The sequence below is a fragment of the Camelus dromedarius genome, chromosome 26, assembly GCF_036321535.1.
Source record: "Camelus dromedarius isolate mCamDro1 chromosome 26, mCamDro1.pat, whole genome shotgun sequence".
NCBI lineage: Eukaryota > Metazoa > Chordata > Mammalia > Artiodactyla > Camelidae > Camelus > Camelus dromedarius.
In genome coordinates this window covers 5,525,990-5,546,287 of record NC_087461.1, presented here as the reverse complement: position 1 = coordinate 5,546,287, position 20,298 = coordinate 5,525,990, and the positions used below count along the sequence as shown (strand labels likewise).

The following is a 20,298-nucleotide window of genomic DNA, read 5'->3' as shown; positions in this document are numbered from 1 at the left end:
GTGAAGTTTTCATTATCTCTAATGCTGTTTCATCAATATTATTTATAATATGCCTTTGAATTAATCTATATTTTCATTTAAAACAAATAAAAAAAATTATCTCATCCTAAATATGAACTATGACATTTAGAGCTTAACTTACTAATTTCTTGGTGTTCTTGGCATCTAGTAGATGCTCTGTGTCTTTTCTGAATGAAGGAATGGAAGGTAAATTGAGCTTAATCATTAACATAAGGATTGATGGTTTTGGTCCATTCAACAAAGTAACAGTCTTAATTCAAATGCCTTATAAAGAAATTTTCTTTCACTGGGATTTCAAAATTTGTAGATACTGACAGGCATATGCAGAATAGCTAAACAAGATTAATGCTGTATGGCACAGGGAAATATATACAAGATCTTGTGGTAGCTCACAGCAAAAAAAAAATGTGACAATGATTATATGTATGTTCATGTATAACTGAAAGACTGTGCTCTACACTGGAATTTGACACAACATTGTAAAATGACTATAACTCAATTAAAAAAATGTTAAAAAAAGTTTTTCTTTCACGATACTACATCCCTTGTGTTTTTGCTCTGTAATAAATTTAGCTGTCATTTATATTAGAATTTGAGTTATTTATGTGCATTAAAAATCCCTGTGCTTATTAAAAAGGCTACTTCTTTTTAACAGTTTAAAAAAATTTTTTTAAAGATTCTCCTTCTAAGCTTTTTTTGAAATTTTTTATGTCATAAAACCCGAAACCTAACGAAATATGTCTCCAGGTTTTAGAAGAGTGAAATGATGCTCAGAGGCAACTTTCTCAAAAGCAGAATGCCAGAGTAATACAAGACGAAATCCTGGCCCATCATCTTTCCCAACAAAAGGAGGCAGAAAAGGCTAATAAGAAAATGAATGCTGAGGTATTTAGTCATTTTCAAATGTGTGTGTATGAATTTGTATATTTACGTATTTTAAAAACCAATACTGTATGTACAGAAAGTATAGAGGGTTTTTAAAGCCTATATATGTATATATTTTTTTCTGGGGGTTTCATTTCTGGTCCATTGGATAAAGTAATATTTTGAATTCAAATCCATTTGCCTGCAACAGTGACGTAGTGACATTCACAGTGGCCTCATCCAAGGAGAGGCTGTTAATATTTTCCATAGGAATTGATGAACTTTCCATAATCTCAAAACTGTTGCTAGTAACAGCAGGCATTCTAGTTTCTGGCAGTGATCTCACTCCCTTGATAGATGAATAGAGAGGTTACTTTATCATTTCCACTGATGGTAAGGAGAAAAAGCATCAATTACACCTCAATTAAAAAAAAAAAAAAAAGACCCAGGGCTTTAGAGCCGCTCAGCCCTGCACAGGGGCTTACCAGAGGGACCCTGACTTAGAAGGCTGCCACATGGGGGGACTGGCTCACACCCACCCTCTTAATGTTTTTCGCTCTGTATGGGCCTAAAGCTCCCTGTAAGAACCCCAGAGAAGTCAGCCCTAGCTGCTGGCCCTCCCACAGCTCGTGCAAGCTCTGAGGTTTTAGTGTTTTCCTTCTGCATTTGCTCCTAGTCAGTCATGTGGCTTCATAGTCACTTCACTTCTTTTAAGTCATCTTTTAAGGTGCAGTTCATATGCTCCCTCCTCCAGGAAGTCCTCCCTTAACACCCCTCCCAAGCACAGACCTTTCCATAGGCTCCTATTATATTTGCATAAATAACCGTTTCAGTCCTTACTATTGTCATATGCAAATTATTGTCTATAGTTTCACGTCCCCTTAAGTTGTGAGCATCTGGAAAACTGGACTAGAATCTTTTTGGTTTCTGTTCTTATAACTTTCACCTTAATACATTTTTGTTGAAAAAATTAATAATAGTCGCTAAGCATTGCGTTTCCCAAGCTCTTATTACACATACACATACACGACGCACATTCCATGTGCATCATTTAACATAATAATGGCAAACATTTATATGGTGCTTGCTGGATGCCAGGCCCAGTGCTGAGCATTTTACATGTATTTATTGACTTGAGGGGTAGGTGGCCCTGTTATCACCACTTCGCAGGTGGCAAAATGGAAACAGAGAGGTTAAGTGAGATGCTCTGGTTCACACAGCAAGTAAGTGGCAATGCAAGGATCTGAACCCAGGCTATTTGGATCCCTGTCCAGGCTCATCCACAACTTCTGTACCACTTTTCAAGTTGTAGAATAACCACAACAACTTTGGGGTTAAAAAAAGTTGCTCACCGCAAAACGCTTAAGAGTCATCCTTGGTCCTGTCTCTCTCTCACACCCACATCCAATGCAACAGCACCTCGGTCCTCTCTACCTTCAAGATGGAAGCGGACTCCACTGCTCACTCCCTCTCCACACCTCCACTCATGCCCCGTCCAAGACCAGCATCTCCAAAAAGTCTCTTATCAATTCCACCACTAGACCCTTTGCAAGATCATTAAAAACACGGTCTATGCACACCCTCCCATCAGTTTGTACCACTTTGCCTTATCCTTTGCCTGAAGTTACTGAGTTCCTCAGGTTTAAGCCATATGAGCAAACTCAAGAATTTGTGCTAAGAGGGGATAAAGGAAGTTCATTTCATCCATGCATCCTACCTCCTCCATTTCATTTCTCAATTAATTTTCACCCAACCTGAGGCATGGGTCTTTGCAAAGAAGTTTTAGGTTCGCAAAAGACATTTGGATAATGACTGGTGGATTATAAATAAAATACAAAATAAAATCAGGGCATTGAAAAGCATCTGCAGCTGTGAAACCATGAATGTCCGACATTCTGGTTTGTGCGTGCCTGACCCTCCTGTGATCTTTTTTGCTGGGGGGGATGAGGGACAGATGTGGGGAGAATGCGGCCGGAAAGCTAGAGCAGGAGAGGCAGCCGGATGCCAGAGAACTCTCCACTGAAGCCAAGCTCCCGTATCTTTAGCATTGGACCTGTGAACCATGGCATCACACGCCTGTCTGAGAAGGGCCTGAAGTCAACAAAAAGAAGTTCAAAAACCACTCCATAAACAGTTGGAAAATCTGCCCTTCACTTTGTTTCCTCTGCACCCTGAGGAGTTCTAAATCTTCCTTCATTCCAACATCCAGCCTGAGACGCCAGGCTCCCTAGAACTGTCTTTTGTTCTACGTTACTTCTGCGACATTCTGCCAAGCATCGGTGGGTCTTTAAAGGGACTGTGAAAAGGTAGCGAAGACATGTCTGTATGGCAAAGACATGTGGCACAGGGAAGACACACATGAATCAAAGCCAGAGAGAAGCCTGCTAGCAACCTGGAAATCAAATTGTGTCCAGAGGAAGGAAAAATAGGTTAGAAAGGCACTGAACAAGAGAGAAGAAAGGAAAGCAGCCCTACCAAAATTAATGAGAGGCAGAGGAGGCCTGGAGAGACAGCTTGAATGAAAAGGCTCTCGCACCTCTTAATGATGGGCGAGTGTTTCAGCAAGTGATGCTAACTCCTGCTAGGATAATGCGATGGCCGTCCATCTCCTCTCCTTTTTTTATGTGTTCCTCCACTCTCAGACCAGGGCTCGAGGCTCTGAAGGACATGCGAGGAGGAAGGAGACATGAAAGGGACGGGAGAGTGGGCACAGGAATTCAGATGAGCCCGAAACCTCTTCTGCAACATCCTTCAGGTGACCTCCAGCGCCCAGTCCCAACTTTGTAACTGCAGCACTGAGTGCGAGTGGGGCTCTCCAGACTGGGATGATGGAACCTGCCTCACAAGTTGTCCTGAGATGATGTAAGCAAAACGCCAAGTGCAGGCAATGGCAGAGTGGGGGACTTCACAGAGGATGACTGTCATTAGTATTAAGTAAAATTCAGAAGCAGTTGTGAAACCTCCCATTTTCGTCTGTGACATTCAGGCTCTGAGTGTCCTCCTAGTTCCTTCTCTCAAAACCCTGTCCTCCATGTCTCTCCTCTCCTCCAGGCCCTACACTCCTCTCTGCCAGTAAGACTCACCTTTGTAAGAAGGTGAGAAATGTCCTCCCATGGTGATGGTGATGATTCTAATCAGACTTCTTGATCCTGCATGGTCCTCAGGGAGCATGTATGACTGAGAGGGGACACAAATCCCAGTACACAAACTCGAGTGTTCTAGAAATTTAACTTCCTGTAATTTCTCAGCTTATTTGTATTTCAAAACTCCATTCTTCCCGGTGGCAGAAACTTAATCTAAGCCCATGTGGCATTCTGTCCCTGACCCCTGAGTAATAAGCATCAGATGGCTTGTAACGTCAAGGCTCTGTGCTTGGGCAGCTGTGCGAACCATTAGGTGGTCACGCATCGGAAAGACTTGATTCTTCCAAACACACGGGGAGGTTGTAGTTCCCTGCACGTCTGAAGTTAAGTGCGGCTGTGTGATTTGCTTTGGCAAATGAAACATGAGGGCAAGTGGCATTTCCGGAAAGAAGCTTTATGTGCCGGTTCCTGCTTCTTCCATTCTTTCTTTTTCCTCTGCTATAGAGACAGCTGTCCAGAGGACAGTGCTCACCTGGCCAAAGAGCTTTCAGCTGATCTGCAGGAGAACAGTGGTGTGAGTCAGAATTGAGGCAGCGTTGTTTGAGGCACTTAAACTTGCTTTTAGAAAGCCTGAGGAGGGCCCTGGGCATGGTGTCTCCCCTAGAGACTGGAAGATCTTTGAAGGCACAGACCATTCCTTCCAAGTATCCTGCAAATCTCCAGACTGGAAATTTAACAAACCCAGGAAGTAGTTAACTAGCAAATGACGAGTATCTTCTCATCACACTTAAGCTTTCAGCCGCAGGATGTGCTGTCTCGTGTCAGCCACTTAGACCTGAAAAGGGAGTTACTTTGCCGCCTGGGTGCTTTGGAAAAAAGCAGGGTGTAAATGTAGATCCCACGGGTTCTCGATAAGAGAGGACACAAAGCACTCAAAAGCCAATGCCTGAATGGGATTCAGCTCACGTAGTGACCTGGGAGGGTTTCCCAGGGTAGGATGAAGCAATTTGTAAAACAGTGGCGTCCCTAGCTCACACGTTCGCCGCCTGATGACACTCATTTTTCTTCTTATCTAGGCAAACCACTGTGTCTTGGTGTTGCAAAATGGGACAAGCCAAACCACTGCTCGCCTCCCTTAAGCCCTTTCATCCGGCCTTGCTAAGGCAAACAAACCTTGGAGCCCGCTTGCAGGTTTAGAGTCGGTCACCCCAGGCCCCAGCCCTCAGCTCCTCCGCGGGCGGGGCTCCAGGGGCCCGGCGGCAGGGTGGGGGAGGCGAGGCCTCTGGGCGGGTGTGACGGGGACGGGGCCTCAGGGGGGTGGAGTGACCGGGGCCAGGGTGACGGGGGGCGGGGCGGAGAAGAGTCCGATCGAGGCCTGGGCCCCGGGATCCCCGATCCGGTTTTGCCCGCAGCCGCGAGCGGTGCACGCGCAGCGGCCCGGCTCTCAGCAGCGCCCGCAGCCCGCAGCCCGCAGCGCTCGGCCTCCCGCGTCCGCGCGCGCCTCTCGCCGCCATGGCCGCCGCCGGCGTGCGGGCCTTGGGGGCGAAGGGGCCCGGCTGGCTGCGGCGCGGCCCGTGGGCGCCGCTCGCCGCCGGCTTCTGCAACCGAGGGCCGGCCGAGGCCGAGCGGCCGGAGCCGGGGCCGCGACCCACCAGCTCGCGGCAGCGGGACGGCATCAGGTCAGCGCCGGGCCGCCGGGCGCCCAGGCCCTCCGGGCCCGCGGGCGTGGGGGCCGCTCCCCGGGGGGCTGGCCGGCTGGTCCGGGACGAGCCGGGACGGGGGAAGCCGGGCCGCCGGCCGCGTCCCGCCGCGCGGAGCCTAGCGGGCTCGGCCAGCGGTCAGCTCCGCCCGCCGCGGACCCCCGTGTAGCCATTGCAGCCGATCGCGCTGGCTGGGGTGTCCGACGGGAGGGAATCCGCGGCTGCCGTGCTGGCAGAGGTCCCGCGGCCGGGCTCGGTGGCCTTTGGGACCCCGCGGGACTCACACGGAGGACTTAGGTGGGACCTCCTGGGACGGCGCCAGCACTTCCCCTAAACCCCCGAGGTCGGTGTGGGCAGCCCTGCTGGTGGCCCCAGCGTCGCTGTGCCTCTGAGAAAGCCCTTGCAGTGAGGGTTGTGTGCTCACAAACTTGACCTGGCTCCAAGCCGAGATCAGGCTTAGCTGAGCTGCTCCTTGGCCCTCACCCAGAAGTGCCCTCGTGGGGGCGGGCAAATAAATAGGACGGAGAGCACACTGTTCTGAGCTCTGCCCTTTGGCTCAACAAGCCAAAAACTCTTCAAGCAAACAACAACCCGGGCAGTAAGTGCAGAAGGGCCCCAGCCCCCGCGTTGGTCTGGCCAGGGCAAGGGTACAGGGGGAGGGGGTGGGGCAGGCTAAACAATGTGTCTAAGTACTTAGATGTTTCAAATCAAGCTAACTGCAAAACATGTTTTCTCCTCCCCTGACAAGCAGGCCTTCATAAACCTGGAAAGCTGTTTGAATTTAGGATCCTCTGGCTCCTAGGACCTCCCCCAAAGCGCTGGGGAGCCAGCTGCAGCCTGCAGCTCTGTTCTTTTCTTCCCACCCTGTGCTTGCCCCCTCTCACCTCTCTACCCGTCCCTCCTGCTTCTCTGCCAGGGGCTTGGCACACAGGTCTGCAGACGCCCCATGCAGCAGCATGCATGTAGTCTAATCCTGCTCCCCCTACACACAACTGCTCTTGGCCACCTGGGTCTAAGGGCGCCCAGGGAATCCCAGGGGCTCAGGTGACTGCAGCAGGGTTTGGAAGAGGGTGGTGATTTCCAGGTGATACCCCCGTCTCAATACCCCAGTGGACTCCTGGCTCGTTGGGAGGGCCCCTCTGGAAGAGGGCCTGAGCAGGGCTCTCCAGGGTGGTAGTGACGCTCCAGATGCAAGACATCCCGTGCTTTGAGCCAAGACAGCCACCAGGAGAGTTCAGGTCCACGAGATGTTCCGGAGGAATCCACCGGGGGTGGTGACCAGCTGAATGAGAAGGAGGAGAGGGATCGGTTCTCAGTGAGTTGAACAGCAAGCTTGGATGGCTTTCTGAGATCAGCAGAGAGGGGAGGGGCTGGTTTGGTCCCAGGGGGAAGATGCCCAAGGGACACCATGGCATCCCCGGAGAAGTCCAGGAGACATGTGGATGAACTTGTGGGTCTGCAGCTCAGGGAGAGTAGAAGGGAAGTAGTAGAGAAGTAGGGCAAAGGCTGGGCGGCGTCAGCACGGAGGTAGCGGTTGATGCCAAGGCCATGGTGAAGTTGCCTAAGAAGAGTGTACTGGATAAGCAAAGGCAGAAGAGGGAACCCTGAGGATCGCTGGCATCTGGGGGTGAGCAGAAGGCTAGGGGCCCATACAGAAGTCACGGAGGAGTGGTCAGAGGAACTGGGAGTGGAAGAATGTACTTCCAGAAAGAGCGCATGATACAATGGCCACTGGATTTGGTTCTGGCAGTTAGGAGCTTCCGGTCTTAACAGTTTTAGTGGAGTGGCAGGAATAGAAACCTTGTTACGCTGGGTTAAAGAGTGAACTTGGCAATTCAGAGCACTCTGGCAGGGTCAGAGGTCAAATGGGACATGTGAAGGGTCAAGGGAGTTGAGGGCTGGCATCTGTTTACACAATTTTGCCTGAAGCCTCAGAATCTAAACATGTCACCAATGGGGTGGCAACTTTTTAGGTTTGCTACAGTGAGCACACTCATTTTATTGGAAGGTTGGTTTCTCAGCAGTCTCTCACTACCACCCCCCACAACAGAGGTTTCCGGGTCTATCAGCACGTCAGCTACAAGTTACTCCTGTATTTGGGAGAGAACCTGTTATGAGAAACAAAAGGACGACTGTCACAGCCACCTGAAGATGGCATTCCCAAGAAAATGGTTATTCTTACTGCACCGAAGTCAATTCAGTCACCAAAGTGGCTTCGCAGAAAACAGTGACACGGAAGGCTTTGATGGAGAATCCGAGTTGACACACAGCAGTGGGAATGTCGTATTCCAGGAGGACTGAGGGAAGCTGAAAACATGTGGGCACAGACTGATGGGAAACAGACAGAAAGCACACAACTATCATCGGGTGTCTGGCTCGTTGCCCGGGCCTTGTAAGAGCAAAAATAAGACACTTCTGCGTCCAGGCAGTAAGATGACAATACATGTTGTTATAGTCAGCATGTGGGGGACCTTGAAACAGTGAGCAGGCTCTGAACACCCGCTTTGGGGGGGTGACGTGGCCAGGAGAGCCCTCGCGCTGTACAGTCCTGTCACTTTGTTTTTCACATATCGTCCTGTTCTCGGGCAGCATAAATTCTGCAGAGTTACAGGATGCCATGACAGAGAAGATGGGAAGATACTGTCATGCATCTGTATCGGCAGCTGCACCTTGGCCGCCTCTTCCGTGGGGCGGGTGGGAGGAGATACGGGGGCCTGTTTTTGTTCCTGGCTCCTTTCCTAACCTTATTTTTTCCGAAGAACAATGGAAGTAAGTTGAAGGTAGCACCGTGTGTCATGTCCCTCCGGTTCCCGCAGACTGACAAAGCTCGCAGCCTTGCAGGGTGGAGGGTAATGCTTTTGGAACTGCTGTGACTTGCCCTTCCTGTGGAGGTGGCAATAAGGGTTGTGACAGCAAATCTAGAGAAAAAGGGAAACATATCAAGGGAAGCAGGAGAAAACCCATCCGTGCTTCTGGCAGTCCCTTTGTTTTGTTAGCTGTCCCTCCAGAGAGTTGACAGACCCTCTCACTGGCCTCTCAGCTCCCACAGCTCTCTTGTCTGATGTTTTAAAAATAGCCCCCAAATTAGAAAGGAATTTCAGGGGTCCTCTCTTGTCTTGATTGGTGCACGACCCAGTAATTATAAAATGATCTTCGCAGGAGCATTGTCTTAAGCAATCCAAAGAAAAGAAACGCACTGTCGCTGGCGATGCTTAAATCTCTCCAAAAAGACATTCTTCATGAAGCCGAGAGCCAAGATCTGAAGGTCATTGTCATTTCAGGTATTTATCTGATGTCCATCCTCAGTGTTCTGCAGAACCCAGAGGAGGTGTCTCAAAATTCTTTGGTTAACCGGGGCATCTTCTCATTCAATGGGAGAATTGTTTTGGAGCTCCTTTACAAGAAATTAATTATGGAGAACTTGTGTGTAGTTGGAACTGTGGTCCTAACACTGTTGGCTGTGGAAATTACAGCGAAGATTACCATGCAGTGAAAATATGTGTCTTTTCCTTTTTGTCGGTTACTAAACATTGCCCCACGCGGTTCTGCTGGTCTCCCCATCAAAATCAGAGAGTTGATTTCCTCACGGACCTTCTCCAGTGGGTTTACACCAGTCCCTTTGGTGGACTGCCTGGAAGCTAGGACCAGGCTGCTAGGGCACTTGATTGGTTTGTCTCTCGGTTCTGACCAAGCTTTCAACTGAGAGCCGCAGTCTTGAACGGTGCCTGAAAGCATGCCCTATTTTACCCATTTCTTTCCTTGCTCTCTTTCCAGTAAGAACTTTTATCAAATTATCTGATGATGATGGCGGTGGTATAAGTAATAGTAATGTCAGTATTTTATTTTTATTATTTTTTTAAATGGAGGTGCTGGGGATGGAACCCAGGACCTCGTGCATGCTGAGCACATGCTCTGCCACTCAGGTCTTCCCCTACAATGTCAGCATTTTAAAGCATCTACAGACAAGAAACATGGATGATGCTCTGTGATGCTTTTTTTTTCTAATTAGGGTTCAGTGCTTTTGGAGAATGTGACCATCTTATCAGTGGTGGAACATACACTTTCAACTGTTCTATGTGGGGAAGGGAAAAGAAACAGAGCCGGTAGAGGTCAGGTCAGCAGCTGGGGGTGGGGGGAGTGGGGGTGTAACCCGGGTGCGGCCAAGGCAGCTCACTTCCAACCACACCGTCTCCTCACTTGTTTGAAGGGACCAACGCTGCCTGTCAGAACCAGGCCACCAAAGGAAACATGAGAAAGTGTTATCAGCTTATCAGTGGAATTACATTTTGTTGTTAATGACAACCGTGGCAATAAAACCACATCCTCCCATTTCTTGTTTATAAAATGAAGGGACTCTCTTCACGCTTTGACCTTCCTGATGCCAGCCTGAGGGGTGGCCGCGTCTGTAAACTAAATGGCAGGGCCGCTGCGGAAGGCTCGGTGGTTTACATGGCCCTGGATGAGTCCACACACTCAGGCCAGGCCGAGTCCAAAAACAAAAGATTGACACACCAAAGGGACAGCTCTGAGCAAAGTGCAGCCTTGGTCACAGCCTCCTCTTTGTAGACGCGCGCTGCCCCTGGTTTCCATGACTCCTACGCTGTCATCACAGGATACTGGCCATAGCTCTTTAAGCTGACTGGAACTATTCTTATCAAAATCTGGCCATTAACTCTAAGTGCCCACAGCACGCGTAGGCTCGCTCCCTCCAGTTACTCACTGGACAAGGAAGTGAACATCCACACTTGGGTTATTTACATCTTTTTCTTTTCTTTTCTCAATTGGAAACACTGGCAGCTGAGGGGCCTGTATTTTCCTCTGGGCATGACTTAAAGGAACTGACAGATGAACAAGGCCCAGATTATCACGCTGAAGTATTTCGAACCTGTTCGGAGGTAAGCCAGGGTGGCGGTCGACATCGCAAGCCTGGGAACAATCATCATATTAAACATTGCACTAGCCCCCTAGTTTACAGATAAGGTTTTAGCCAGGAGATGTAACCACTGCAGAACTGTGACACTCCTGTAGTCATTGGTGAGCCCTTCATCCAAGCAACTGTTTGGTTTGGACTTTTCATTTCATGCTTTCTATGTGCCAGGTAATATTTTGAGAACTCCAGATATGCTAATTTCTGTAATTCTCATGTTCTGTAAGATGGTTATTGTGATTATACCCATTTTACAGATGTTAAGATTGAGGGATGGGCAGCAAGGAAGTGACAGATGGGGTAGCAAACCCCAGCAGCCTAGTTCCAGACCACCGTGCTGATATTTCTCCTGGGAAATTTCATTGTAATGAGAATACAGCATTCCATGGCATGGAGATGGTTCAGTTTATATAGCCATTTACTTGTTTTTATATATTTATAGTTTTCACTATTATAAAATAATGATTTGGCAAGCGTCTTTATCCAGATAGCTTTTCACCCTGTTTCAGATTGTTTCGTGGAAGGAGAATTCCTAGATCGAAGGTAGGGATATTTTAATGCTGCTAATACAATGGATTCCCTAAGTAGTTCCCACCAGCTTGTGTGGAATCCCAGCCCCTCCTGGACTACAGACAGGAGACAGACTGTGTAACCCAAGTCACAGCCACAGCTGAGCCATACCTTCAGCTGGCTAGGTGACGCATGACACTCAGACCCGACACAGACCTTTTCTGTCTTTGCAGGAAGGCTTTACACGCCCCTGCGCTTCTCCTCGGTATTGGAGGTCCGGTGAGAAGGGGTTTCGCCCCTTCCCCTCCCCCTCCCCTACACGCACGGCCCCTAAGCCCACCAGCCCTTTGGGGTGCGGGTGTGCATGTGTATGTGCATTCTCCTCCGGGAGGGTCAGTTACCAGATTCTCAAAAGGCCACCCTCCAAAAAAGTCAAAAATATACTATATCCTCACGTAGATAGTTGGTCACTTTATAATAAAGCTGGCAAACACAGGGGTTCATGAACACAAAGATGAGACTTCTTCAGGCAAAATCTTCGAGTCCCTGAAAGTCGTTTTTCTTGGCATTGCCGCGTGGGATGCCAGCCCAGAGGTGGTTCCCGTCCCCCTCCCGCCAGGGTCAAAGGGCAACCATTTATAAACTGAAGTTACCGTAGCGGCACAATCTGCTTAGAGTGTCAGGGAGAAAAATGGAGACGTTAGCCAATTTATTTCATCAGCTGCAAAAATAAGTCACAGTGCTGGAGATCTGGGGGGCGGGGGCCCCACATGGGCCAGCTTCCGGCTCCCCCTCTGTGCCAGTGGCTCTGTCTTAGGAATCCTATTGATTTTGATGACAGCAGGGTGTTCCCCTCATCTTAATAGAACTGAGAGCGTGTCCATGGTGGTGATTTGAGAGGTAATCACTAAGGAAATTGTTGCCCAGTCTTTTTCCACCTTAATTTTTCAAGGAAGTACCCAATACCAGTTTCTGACTTTTAATGCCAGAGCTCCATGCAGGGATGTCAGAACAGAACTGCTTGTTCCCAGAGGTCAAGGTCAGCCCTCTGCTCTGGCGGGGTCGCTAGGGGAGCAGCAGTGGGGACAGCATCCTCGTGGAAGCCATGCTGGGTGGACACGCGGGGGCCTGGAGTTGGACAGAGATGGCACAGACCCCACAGACACCCCCGCAGATCTAGTGGGCTTAGGGGGTCTCTTCCCCTCTGAGCCTGGTGTCCTGGTTCCTTCCTCCTGGGTCTCAGGACGGCCAAGCTGTGTGGTCTGGTTCACAGTCGCTATTTAATGCAAGTTAATGCTCTCTGTGGCTTCCTCTACCCATTTTTCATAGTCTCAGACACACCCATGCATTGAAAAGGGCTCTGAGAACAGCAGAGTCACAGGAGATAACAGGCATTAATGTCGCACCTCACGCTTGGACGGACGTGAAGCCGGTGTGTTTGCTTCTCCAGGTCATGATGATGATCCAGAATCACCCGGTCCCCGTCATCGCCATGGTGAACGGCTTGGCCACCGCAGCCGGGTGCCAGCTGGTGGCCAGCTGTGACATTGCTGTGGCGAGTGACAAGTCCTCCTTTGCCACGCCGGGCGTGAACATCGGGCTCTTCTGCTCCACCCCCGGGGTTGCCTTGGGGAGAGCGGTGCCGAGAAAGGTAATGGAACTCACCGCACGCACCCCGCTGGTTGTGATCCTCCAGTGCTTGGGAGGTCAGTTCCAGGACTTTCTGGTTCAAGGTGCCATTTGATTCAGAACAGCCTGAAGCAGAGCTGGCTGATAACTCCACGTGTTCCTGCTCTTGTGTGGGGAGGGATGGCCAGCTTCCTGTTCCTCTGTGGCTCCTCCCAGGGGTCTGCAGTTTGTAAATCACAGCATTTCACTCTTACCTGCCCCTCAGTACAGCTGGTTAGGTTTTTGGATTTGCATTGTTTTCCCAAAGGTGCACATTTTTTGCACTCATACTCGAAACGCAGTTGAGAACCAGTTTTATTGCACAGAAAGGTGGGCCATGAGATATAATAGCCTGGTGACATTGGCCAGGCTGGGACACTAGTGCCACTGGCTGATTGCTGACAGTCCGCCTTATTCCCGAACGGACTGAAAGTAGCCGATACACTGAGTGTGTGAGGTTTGCAGTGGTTGCAGGAACATCCTGTTCATGGTGTGTTGGCCCCAGAAGGAGCCACATTGCCAAAAGCACTGTCATTGCTAACCAGAGTGAAGTCCACTTTCTTCACAAAGCTGTCCTCTTTCCTATAACATCGTTAAAGGTTTACTGAGCATCTCTTAAGTGGAAACTGGTGGTTTCCTTGTTCCAGAAAAATACGTCCTTGTTCTCAACTGGAAATCTGTTTTTAAAGGTGGGGACCAAAGTCATAGCAAGTAGGGAACCTAAATTGCTTTCTAGAATACATTATCTATTTTAGCATCCACTAGGAATATTAGCAGCTGCTCCAATGCCTGGGGCACCAGAGAAATGAGACTGAGGGAAATCAAGGCACAGGACTAAGAAGAAAGTTCGGGGAAGCACTCCTCCCTTCCATGTGCCTCCTCATTCGTTTTTACAGAAATGTGTGTTCGTGAGAAGATTCTGCAGACAAATACCTACAAATGCACACACTTATGGAAACCAGCCACACATGGGCGCCATGTTGGAAAAGGTGACCCTCAAAACTCAACAGGTCACTCCAGTGTCCTCAGACTTGGGGGGGATTTGGATCCTGCCCGGATACACATTTACCTTAAATGTTACATATTAATTCGACAAATACTTCTTAAGTCCCTACTCAGGGGCGGGACATTAAATTAAAGTACATTACAAAGTTATTGTTGGAGCTTATTAATGAGCTGTCTTGCAATTGTGCAAATCAAATCTCTTGAGACCTTTTGCACATTAAAGGTGGTTGTCAGCCTGGCCTACCTGCTGCTGTTCAGTGTCAACACCTGACATTCTGGAAGGTTCCATGATGAGGCATTTGAAACTTTTAAATCAGCCCTACTGTTGGGACAAGAATCCATTCTTTCTTAAAACAAACTTAAAATCAAGGCTTAGAACTGAGTCCTAGAAACTTACAGAATGTGTTATATGTGTCCAATTTTAAATTCATTTTTGAGAAGAAAGAGGGAAAAAATATGACAGGAAGAGGCCTTAAAGTCCCAGAACCATGTTGCAGAAACATCGCCTGTGTGGTCCCCTCTAGGAGGAAAGCTAGGGGTTCACAAAAATCTAAACCTGACAGAAATGCACCTGCCTGTGGTCATTGCTTGGTCACACCGCAGGGACAGGTCCATACACGGCCCGCGACCCCGCGCGCATCCCCGGGAGGCAGAACAAGCAGGTGCCTTTGCCAAGTGGCCTGGCCAGGAAGCTCCACGCCTCTCACGCCAGCTGAGGTTGCAGGCGTGGGTCACCAGTGTCCTCTGCTGGTCACCTTGGGAACTGCTCGGCTGTGCAGGAAGTGCTGCCTCTTGTCCACTGGGAGCCCTTGTGTTCAAGCCAGACTGAGCCTGGGCATGAATAATTTCCCGCCGTGTGAAGTGCTCCCTCCCCGTGAAGTGCTCCCTCCCCAGGAGTTAAATATGCATCTTCGCTGCACCGTATAAACAACCTGCCTGGTGCAGCTGCTCCCTTCCCTTCCCCAGTCACAGCTGATGTTGCTTGGAGACGTAGAGCCAGCCCCTCAAGCAGTGGGTACCTGGGGGAGCACATCAAAGACCAGAGCCCCCTCTTCCCAAACCAGTCAGGTCTCCACGCGGGAACACCTGCTTCCACCTGTTTACCTGCCGTAACTCTGTGCATCTGGGGAATCTGATTTCCTAATCGTCTCGTTAGATCAGAGTACAACTTCCAAGCTGGTGAGAGTGTTAAGTGAAAACCTTGGTCCTCAGCCTGTGTGCTGGTCACCAGAGAGTCTGGGGAATTGAGGGTCTCAGGCCCCCCGACTGGCCGCATCAGAATCTGCATGTAACTGTTAACGGTGATTCACGCGGCCACCAGGGAGCAGGGTTCAGCACCACACCTCACAGGAGGGACTGGGGGTCTTGGTGACTCACCGAATGTCGCCCAGCTAATTGGCCAGTTCCTTTCCCTCTGAGTCCTGCCGCATAGCAGCCCCTGATGCTGGTTCTTGTCCTGCGTGGGACCTGAGGGGACCCAAAGACCACTCTGCTTTAAATGACCCCCCCCCCCCATTCTGGGGCTGTGATACCTGAAGCCAACATTAGCGGGTCGTACAGATTTACAGGGGGAAGCATGCTAATAACAGCCACTGCACTTGCTAGGTGCCTGCTGAGTGCCCGGCGCTGCAGTCTAAGCTTCACACAGATTTCTCCGTCTTCACAATTCTGCAGGAGGAGGGAGGTCTTGACTTCCATTTTTCAGATGAGGAGATAGACTTAGATGCGTTAAATCGGCCCCTTAAGGTCTTGTGGTTAGTGCGTGGTCAATCTGGGGTTAGAGTTTGGGGACACCAGCCTCCGGGCCCAGCCTTGGCCTCAAGCACTTTTTGTTGCTTTTAATGCAAATCTCCCGGGAAGAGGAAGCATGAAGCCGCCACCTTCTGTCAGGGGGACCCAGGAGGTGCCGCCCTGCCAGGCTGCAGGAGTTGCTTATGGAAAAGGGCGAGAGGAGGTATTTTATTCTCTTATCTGAAGTTTTAGGGGAAACTTAAACAGTAAGTAAAGGTTGTGCTGATTCACAATACAATAGGCTTTCCTTTCCTCAGGGAATGCCCATCCGTTATTTAATCTGGGTATGACCCCTATAAATCTACACGTGCGAAGTAGTGTGAGCCCGCCAGGCGGGTGAGGCCCCGCGGCCGGAGCGGGGCACGTGCAAGGCGGGATCGCGTAGGAAGCTGAAGGGGGGCCGGGAACACGGGTGCCGGGAGAAGGGGCACTCTGCCGATTCCTGGCCCCTTCCCCTGCACTGGGGCTCCTGCGAGCCTTCTGTGGGGTCCTACTCGACAGCCCTGAGCCAGCAGCACTGGGCTTTAGCTCCCCTTTCAGACAGGGCTTCAGCCACGCTTCGCAGTGATGAATCTCTTCCTGCTCAGTTACAGAGTAGTCCCTGAAGTGGTCCACAGGCAGCAGTTCCTGCCGCCAACATGTCATCCTCAGATTATCAAAACTGGGCAGCACTGGGTTTAGTCCACTGCCCTGGCTTTGCAGAGGAGGAAGTGGGGCCGACGTCACCTCGTGCCCGGTGGCCAGCCTGCTGTGTGTTCCGTCTGCGCCCCTGCCGGCTCCTTTCCCAGCAGGCTGAGGGGGGTGGAAAGTGGCCCCTGCAGTGGGTGATGGGAGTGGTGGGCTCACTGCCACAGCGTTTTCGGTCCTTGCTCGGCCCCCTCAAGAGGCAGGTGATGGAATCCTCTTCCTTGGACAGAGGCCAGGGCCCCCGATCTGGGGAAGGAGCAGGACACGAAGGGTCCTTCCCTCTCCTGGGCACCCTGGGATTCCCGTCCCTGGCGGGAGTCTGGGGCCTGAAGGCCTTAGGGGTGTTGGGAGACACGGAGTTTGAGGGGCAGGTAAATGGGCCGAGGCAATGGGCTTGGGTCCCGGGACACTCAGTGCCTTAATAATCGTACCTGTCTCCTCCCTCAGGTGGCCTTAGAGATGCTGTTCACCGGGGAGGCCATGTCTGCACAGGAGGCCCTGCTCCACGGGCTGCTGAGCCGGGTGGTGCCGGAGGAGCGGCTGGAGGAAGAGACCATGAGGATAGCAAGGAAGGTGGCCTCCCTGAGCCGTCCTGTGGTGTCTCTGGGCAAAGCCGCCTTCTACAGGCAGCTGGCCCAGGACCTCAGGACCGCCTACCACCTCGCCTCCCAGACCATGGTGGACAACCTGGGCCTGCCGGATGGGCAGGAGGGGATCAAGGCCTTCCTCCAGAAGAGGAAACCCGTCTGGTCACACCGAGTGGCCTCATCAGAGGACCCGGGGCCATAAGCCCAGTGGGCAGTGCTCAGGAGACCTGCTGGCCCCGGCCTTCAGATCCCCAGCCACCACCACTGTCTGGTGACTGTTGCAGAAGTCAGCCTGCTTTTACCGCATTAGTGATGGTTACAGGGCACGTGGTCTGTATTAAGAGCCACGATCCCCTGCGGAAGGGGCGAAACGGAGACTCGGGTGCTGATGTGAGCAGAAGGGCCGGGGGCTCCTAGGCTGGGCCAGCAGTGTTGGGAAGCGAGCTGTGATGTGCCCCTGCCCAGGCCCTGAGGTGCGGGGTTGCCCTCACAGGGGAGGAGGTGGTGATAAACCGAGGCATGAAGGAAGGAATTCAGCCTGACTGTTACCAAAAAGTGCCTCTAACGTGAGGTGGGGCCACTTGTCCGCTTCAGGTGACACATCTCAGATCTCCACGAGATACTCCCCACTCTGAACATCTTGATTCTGTTGAGAAACCATCACGCCTATGGCTTTGGGATAATCTTAGGTGATTAAAGTTTACATATTTAGAGAGACTCCTTATCTTGTCTTCCCAACCAGACTGTAAACTGGTTGAAAGAAGAAAATCAAATAACTCTGATGCCTGGACTGTGGACGTCTCACAGGTGCCTGGTGCTTCTGTGATGAAGGAAACCAGACCCTGGATTCGCGGATGGAAGCACTGGGGAGGGGAGGGAGGGAACGCAGAACACACATTGTACCACGAGGTAATCACCTGCTCCGCTTCTGGCAGATTCCAAACCAGCATCAGCCATCCGAGTTCCTTAACTGACGTAGTGTTTGGATGAGGACCTGAGCATCTGGCTTCCGGTCCAGTGAAGCCCCAGAAATGTCCTGGATCTCTTGTCCTCCAGCTTGCACCCTGGGGCTGATCTGTTTTTCTTTCTTTCTTTGTTTTTTTGACTCATCTTCTTCCCTATGAGGAGAATGTGGCCATAAATGTGAGGAGTGCCGAGACAGAGAACCACGAGGCTCCACGCAGTGGTTCTCATTCTGATCGTAGGGGCAGGCAGCCCCTGCACGGGAGGTCTCGAGGGTTTCTGTTGAGACTGGCCAGAGTTCAGAAGAGTGTTTTCCTGGAAAGGAGGTGCAGGAGGCTAAAAATGTTCCTCCAGGAGAGGAAAGGCCGTCAGAGCCACCGTTCACTGGCCCCCAGGACACTCCAGGCACCCGTGGTATTGACTCCAACATTGAACCCCCATCAGAGTCCAGCGGGGCAGGGCCCACTGTCACCTCCAGTCTGAGACCCATCTGTCGAAGGTCAGTCAGCGAGAATGGGGTGAGTGAGGGGTCCAGGCTCCGTCCACCCCAGAAAGCCGTGATGCCCTTTCCCCGGCCTCCCGCCTTGTGGGGGAGCCTGGGCTGCAGTGAGGCCAGGCTGAAGGCTTGACCCCTGCACCATGCAGCTTTCCAGACCCAGGGCTGGACCAAGAGAGCTTTTTACCTGCCGGAGAGCTTTTACCTAGATGCTGATAACCCGCTGGCTGAAATTCCAAACCAAGCTGTGGAGAACGGAGTTGTGGCTGTCTGCTCAAAAGTAACACCCTCAGTGGAGTCCCCAAAAGTAACAAAACCTCATGCATTTGGCAAACCAGAGGCTGCTTCTCTGATTCCTGTAGGAGCTGCACCGTAGCCTCGAACCAGGAAGTCCTGGGCCTCTAGGCTGGCTTCCCAGCCTGTGAGCTGCAGCCCCCTCGGGGACTCACCATAAATCTTAATAATTGCCGGCGCTGAAGATAATCCAGAAGGAAAACCTGCTACCCAACCAGCAGCGTCATACAATTCATCCCCAAGGCAAATACCAATTTGAGGTTAATTTGCATCGCTGCTTCCTTCCACTGGGATAGCCGATGAAGACGTTCCGATGACCACATGTGACAACTGCTTTTGGAGAACCTCGTGTGTTCATCTCCCTGTCTGCACTGTTTACTTCTCAGGGAGCTTTGCTGAGCTCAGCCCAGCAGACCACGTGCCAGCAGGGGCAGGGGCTCGAAAGTCAGTGAAATGGGCATTTCCGCTGCTCAGCCTGGGTGAGAGATCCTTCTGAAGGCCAGCCTGAGCCCCAGAGAACAGAAGTTAAGGCACTGGCTGCAGTCGGGCCAGCATGCGGGTTTGGATCTACATGATTCCTGACCACCACACTGTATTGCTCCCAATGTACTGAAAAGGTTACCATTCTAGCCTGGAGAGACCACCACCAGTGCACTCAGAGGAAACCGATCAGAAAGGGCAAAGCCAAGGCCGCACAGCTTTGCTTACCAAAGGGGATTCGGGGGAGAGCACAGATCTGACCTCAAAGGAGTTCAAGTGCCAGGCCTGCCATGAACTTAGCTGTAAGACTGCAGGTGACGGGACCTCTCTCAGCGCTCAGGTCCCCTTCTGTAAAAATGACCCCCTTGGGCCCCCTGGTCGTCCTCGTTCTGGCATTCCAGATGCTACCATGCTGGGATTGGAAACTCACTGCAAAACCTGAAACAGGTAGCTTTTACTCAAAGAAAATGCTCTTACAAATGGAGAAGATGGGCCTTTTACCTGGAAAGTGTAAATGACATTGGAGAACGAGAAATCGTTACAGATGCCCAGAGCCTGGGGGCCACATCTGAACCTTTAGAAGATGTCTTCGGCTGGGAAGGCCCTACCGTGGGCAGGGCTCTACCCAAACCGGCAGCCCCCCTAGTTTGGTCCAGGTGCCCCCTTTCTTCGCTCCATCCTCTGAGAACCCACTGCACTAAGTAGGGTTTCCAAAGTATGTTCCCTGGGTGACCGGGCTCCTCCCCAGACTTGCTGAATCACAAATTCTGATTTCTGGGACCCAAAATATGCATTTAAAAAAAGATTTCCAAGTGATTCTGCTGCACACTAAAATGTGTGAACCCCTGCCTCAGGGTGGAAGTGACAGGTATCTCCCCAGCAGTATCTGTAGTTTGAAAGGTGGAGGTGGTGTGGCTCTTGTGTTGAAGCTGTGGGCAGTTACTGGAGAGGAACGTGGGGGCGGGGACTTGAGCAATTGGGCAATTTCAGGGCCTTCCTAGGAACCAGGTGCTCACATGTCACATGGAACATCAGAATACACTCACATCCTGCACTAAATGTCATTCTGTTTAGGGAAAGGGGTTGAATAATTTGTTCTGAAATGGCTTTAAAATATTTGATTAACAAATGATGGTTATTTCTTGGCAGTCATCAAGAGGTAAGAGTTCAGTTCAGCCTGACTGGTGTTGACCTGTTACAGTTAATAAAATATAAAGTTTCA

General features: G+C 50.9%; 2 protein-coding genes across 7 annotated transcripts in view; both read left to right on the top strand.

Moving 5' to 3' along the window:
* LOC105093578 (ankyrin repeat domain-containing protein 26-like) overlaps positions 1-895 on the top strand; it is a 12,450-nt gene extending 11,555 nt beyond the window's left edge. For all 3 annotated transcript variants that reach the window (XM_064479328.1, XM_064479329.1, XM_064479327.1), the window contains one exon: positions 769-895. In XM_064479328.1, the coding sequence (XP_064335398.1) occupies positions 769-783 (15 nt within the window). In that variant the 3' untranslated portion in view covers positions 784-895. The remainder of the gene's footprint in view (positions 1-768) is intronic.
* On the top strand, positions 821-20,298 carry ECHDC3 (enoyl-CoA hydratase domain containing 3). Of its 4 annotated transcripts, none has more exons than XM_064479326.1 (5): positions 821-906; positions 8,828-8,949; positions 10,466-10,563; positions 12,556-12,756; positions 16,704-20,298. In XM_064479326.1, the coding sequence occupies exons 1-5, from the start codon at positions 899-901 to the stop codon at positions 17,043-17,045; spliced, it is 771 nt and encodes a 256-aa protein (XP_064335396.1). In that variant the 5' UTR covers positions 821-898; the 3' UTR covers positions 17,046-20,298. The 4 variants fall into 4 exon arrangements, with proteins under 4 accessions (XP_064335396.1, XP_064335395.1, XP_031300358.2 ...); XM_064479325.1 differs by lacking the exons at positions 821-906; positions 16,704-20,298 and adding exons at positions 5,328-5,647; positions 13,670-14,021; XM_031444498.2 differs by lacking the exon at positions 821-906 and adding an exon at positions 5,331-5,647.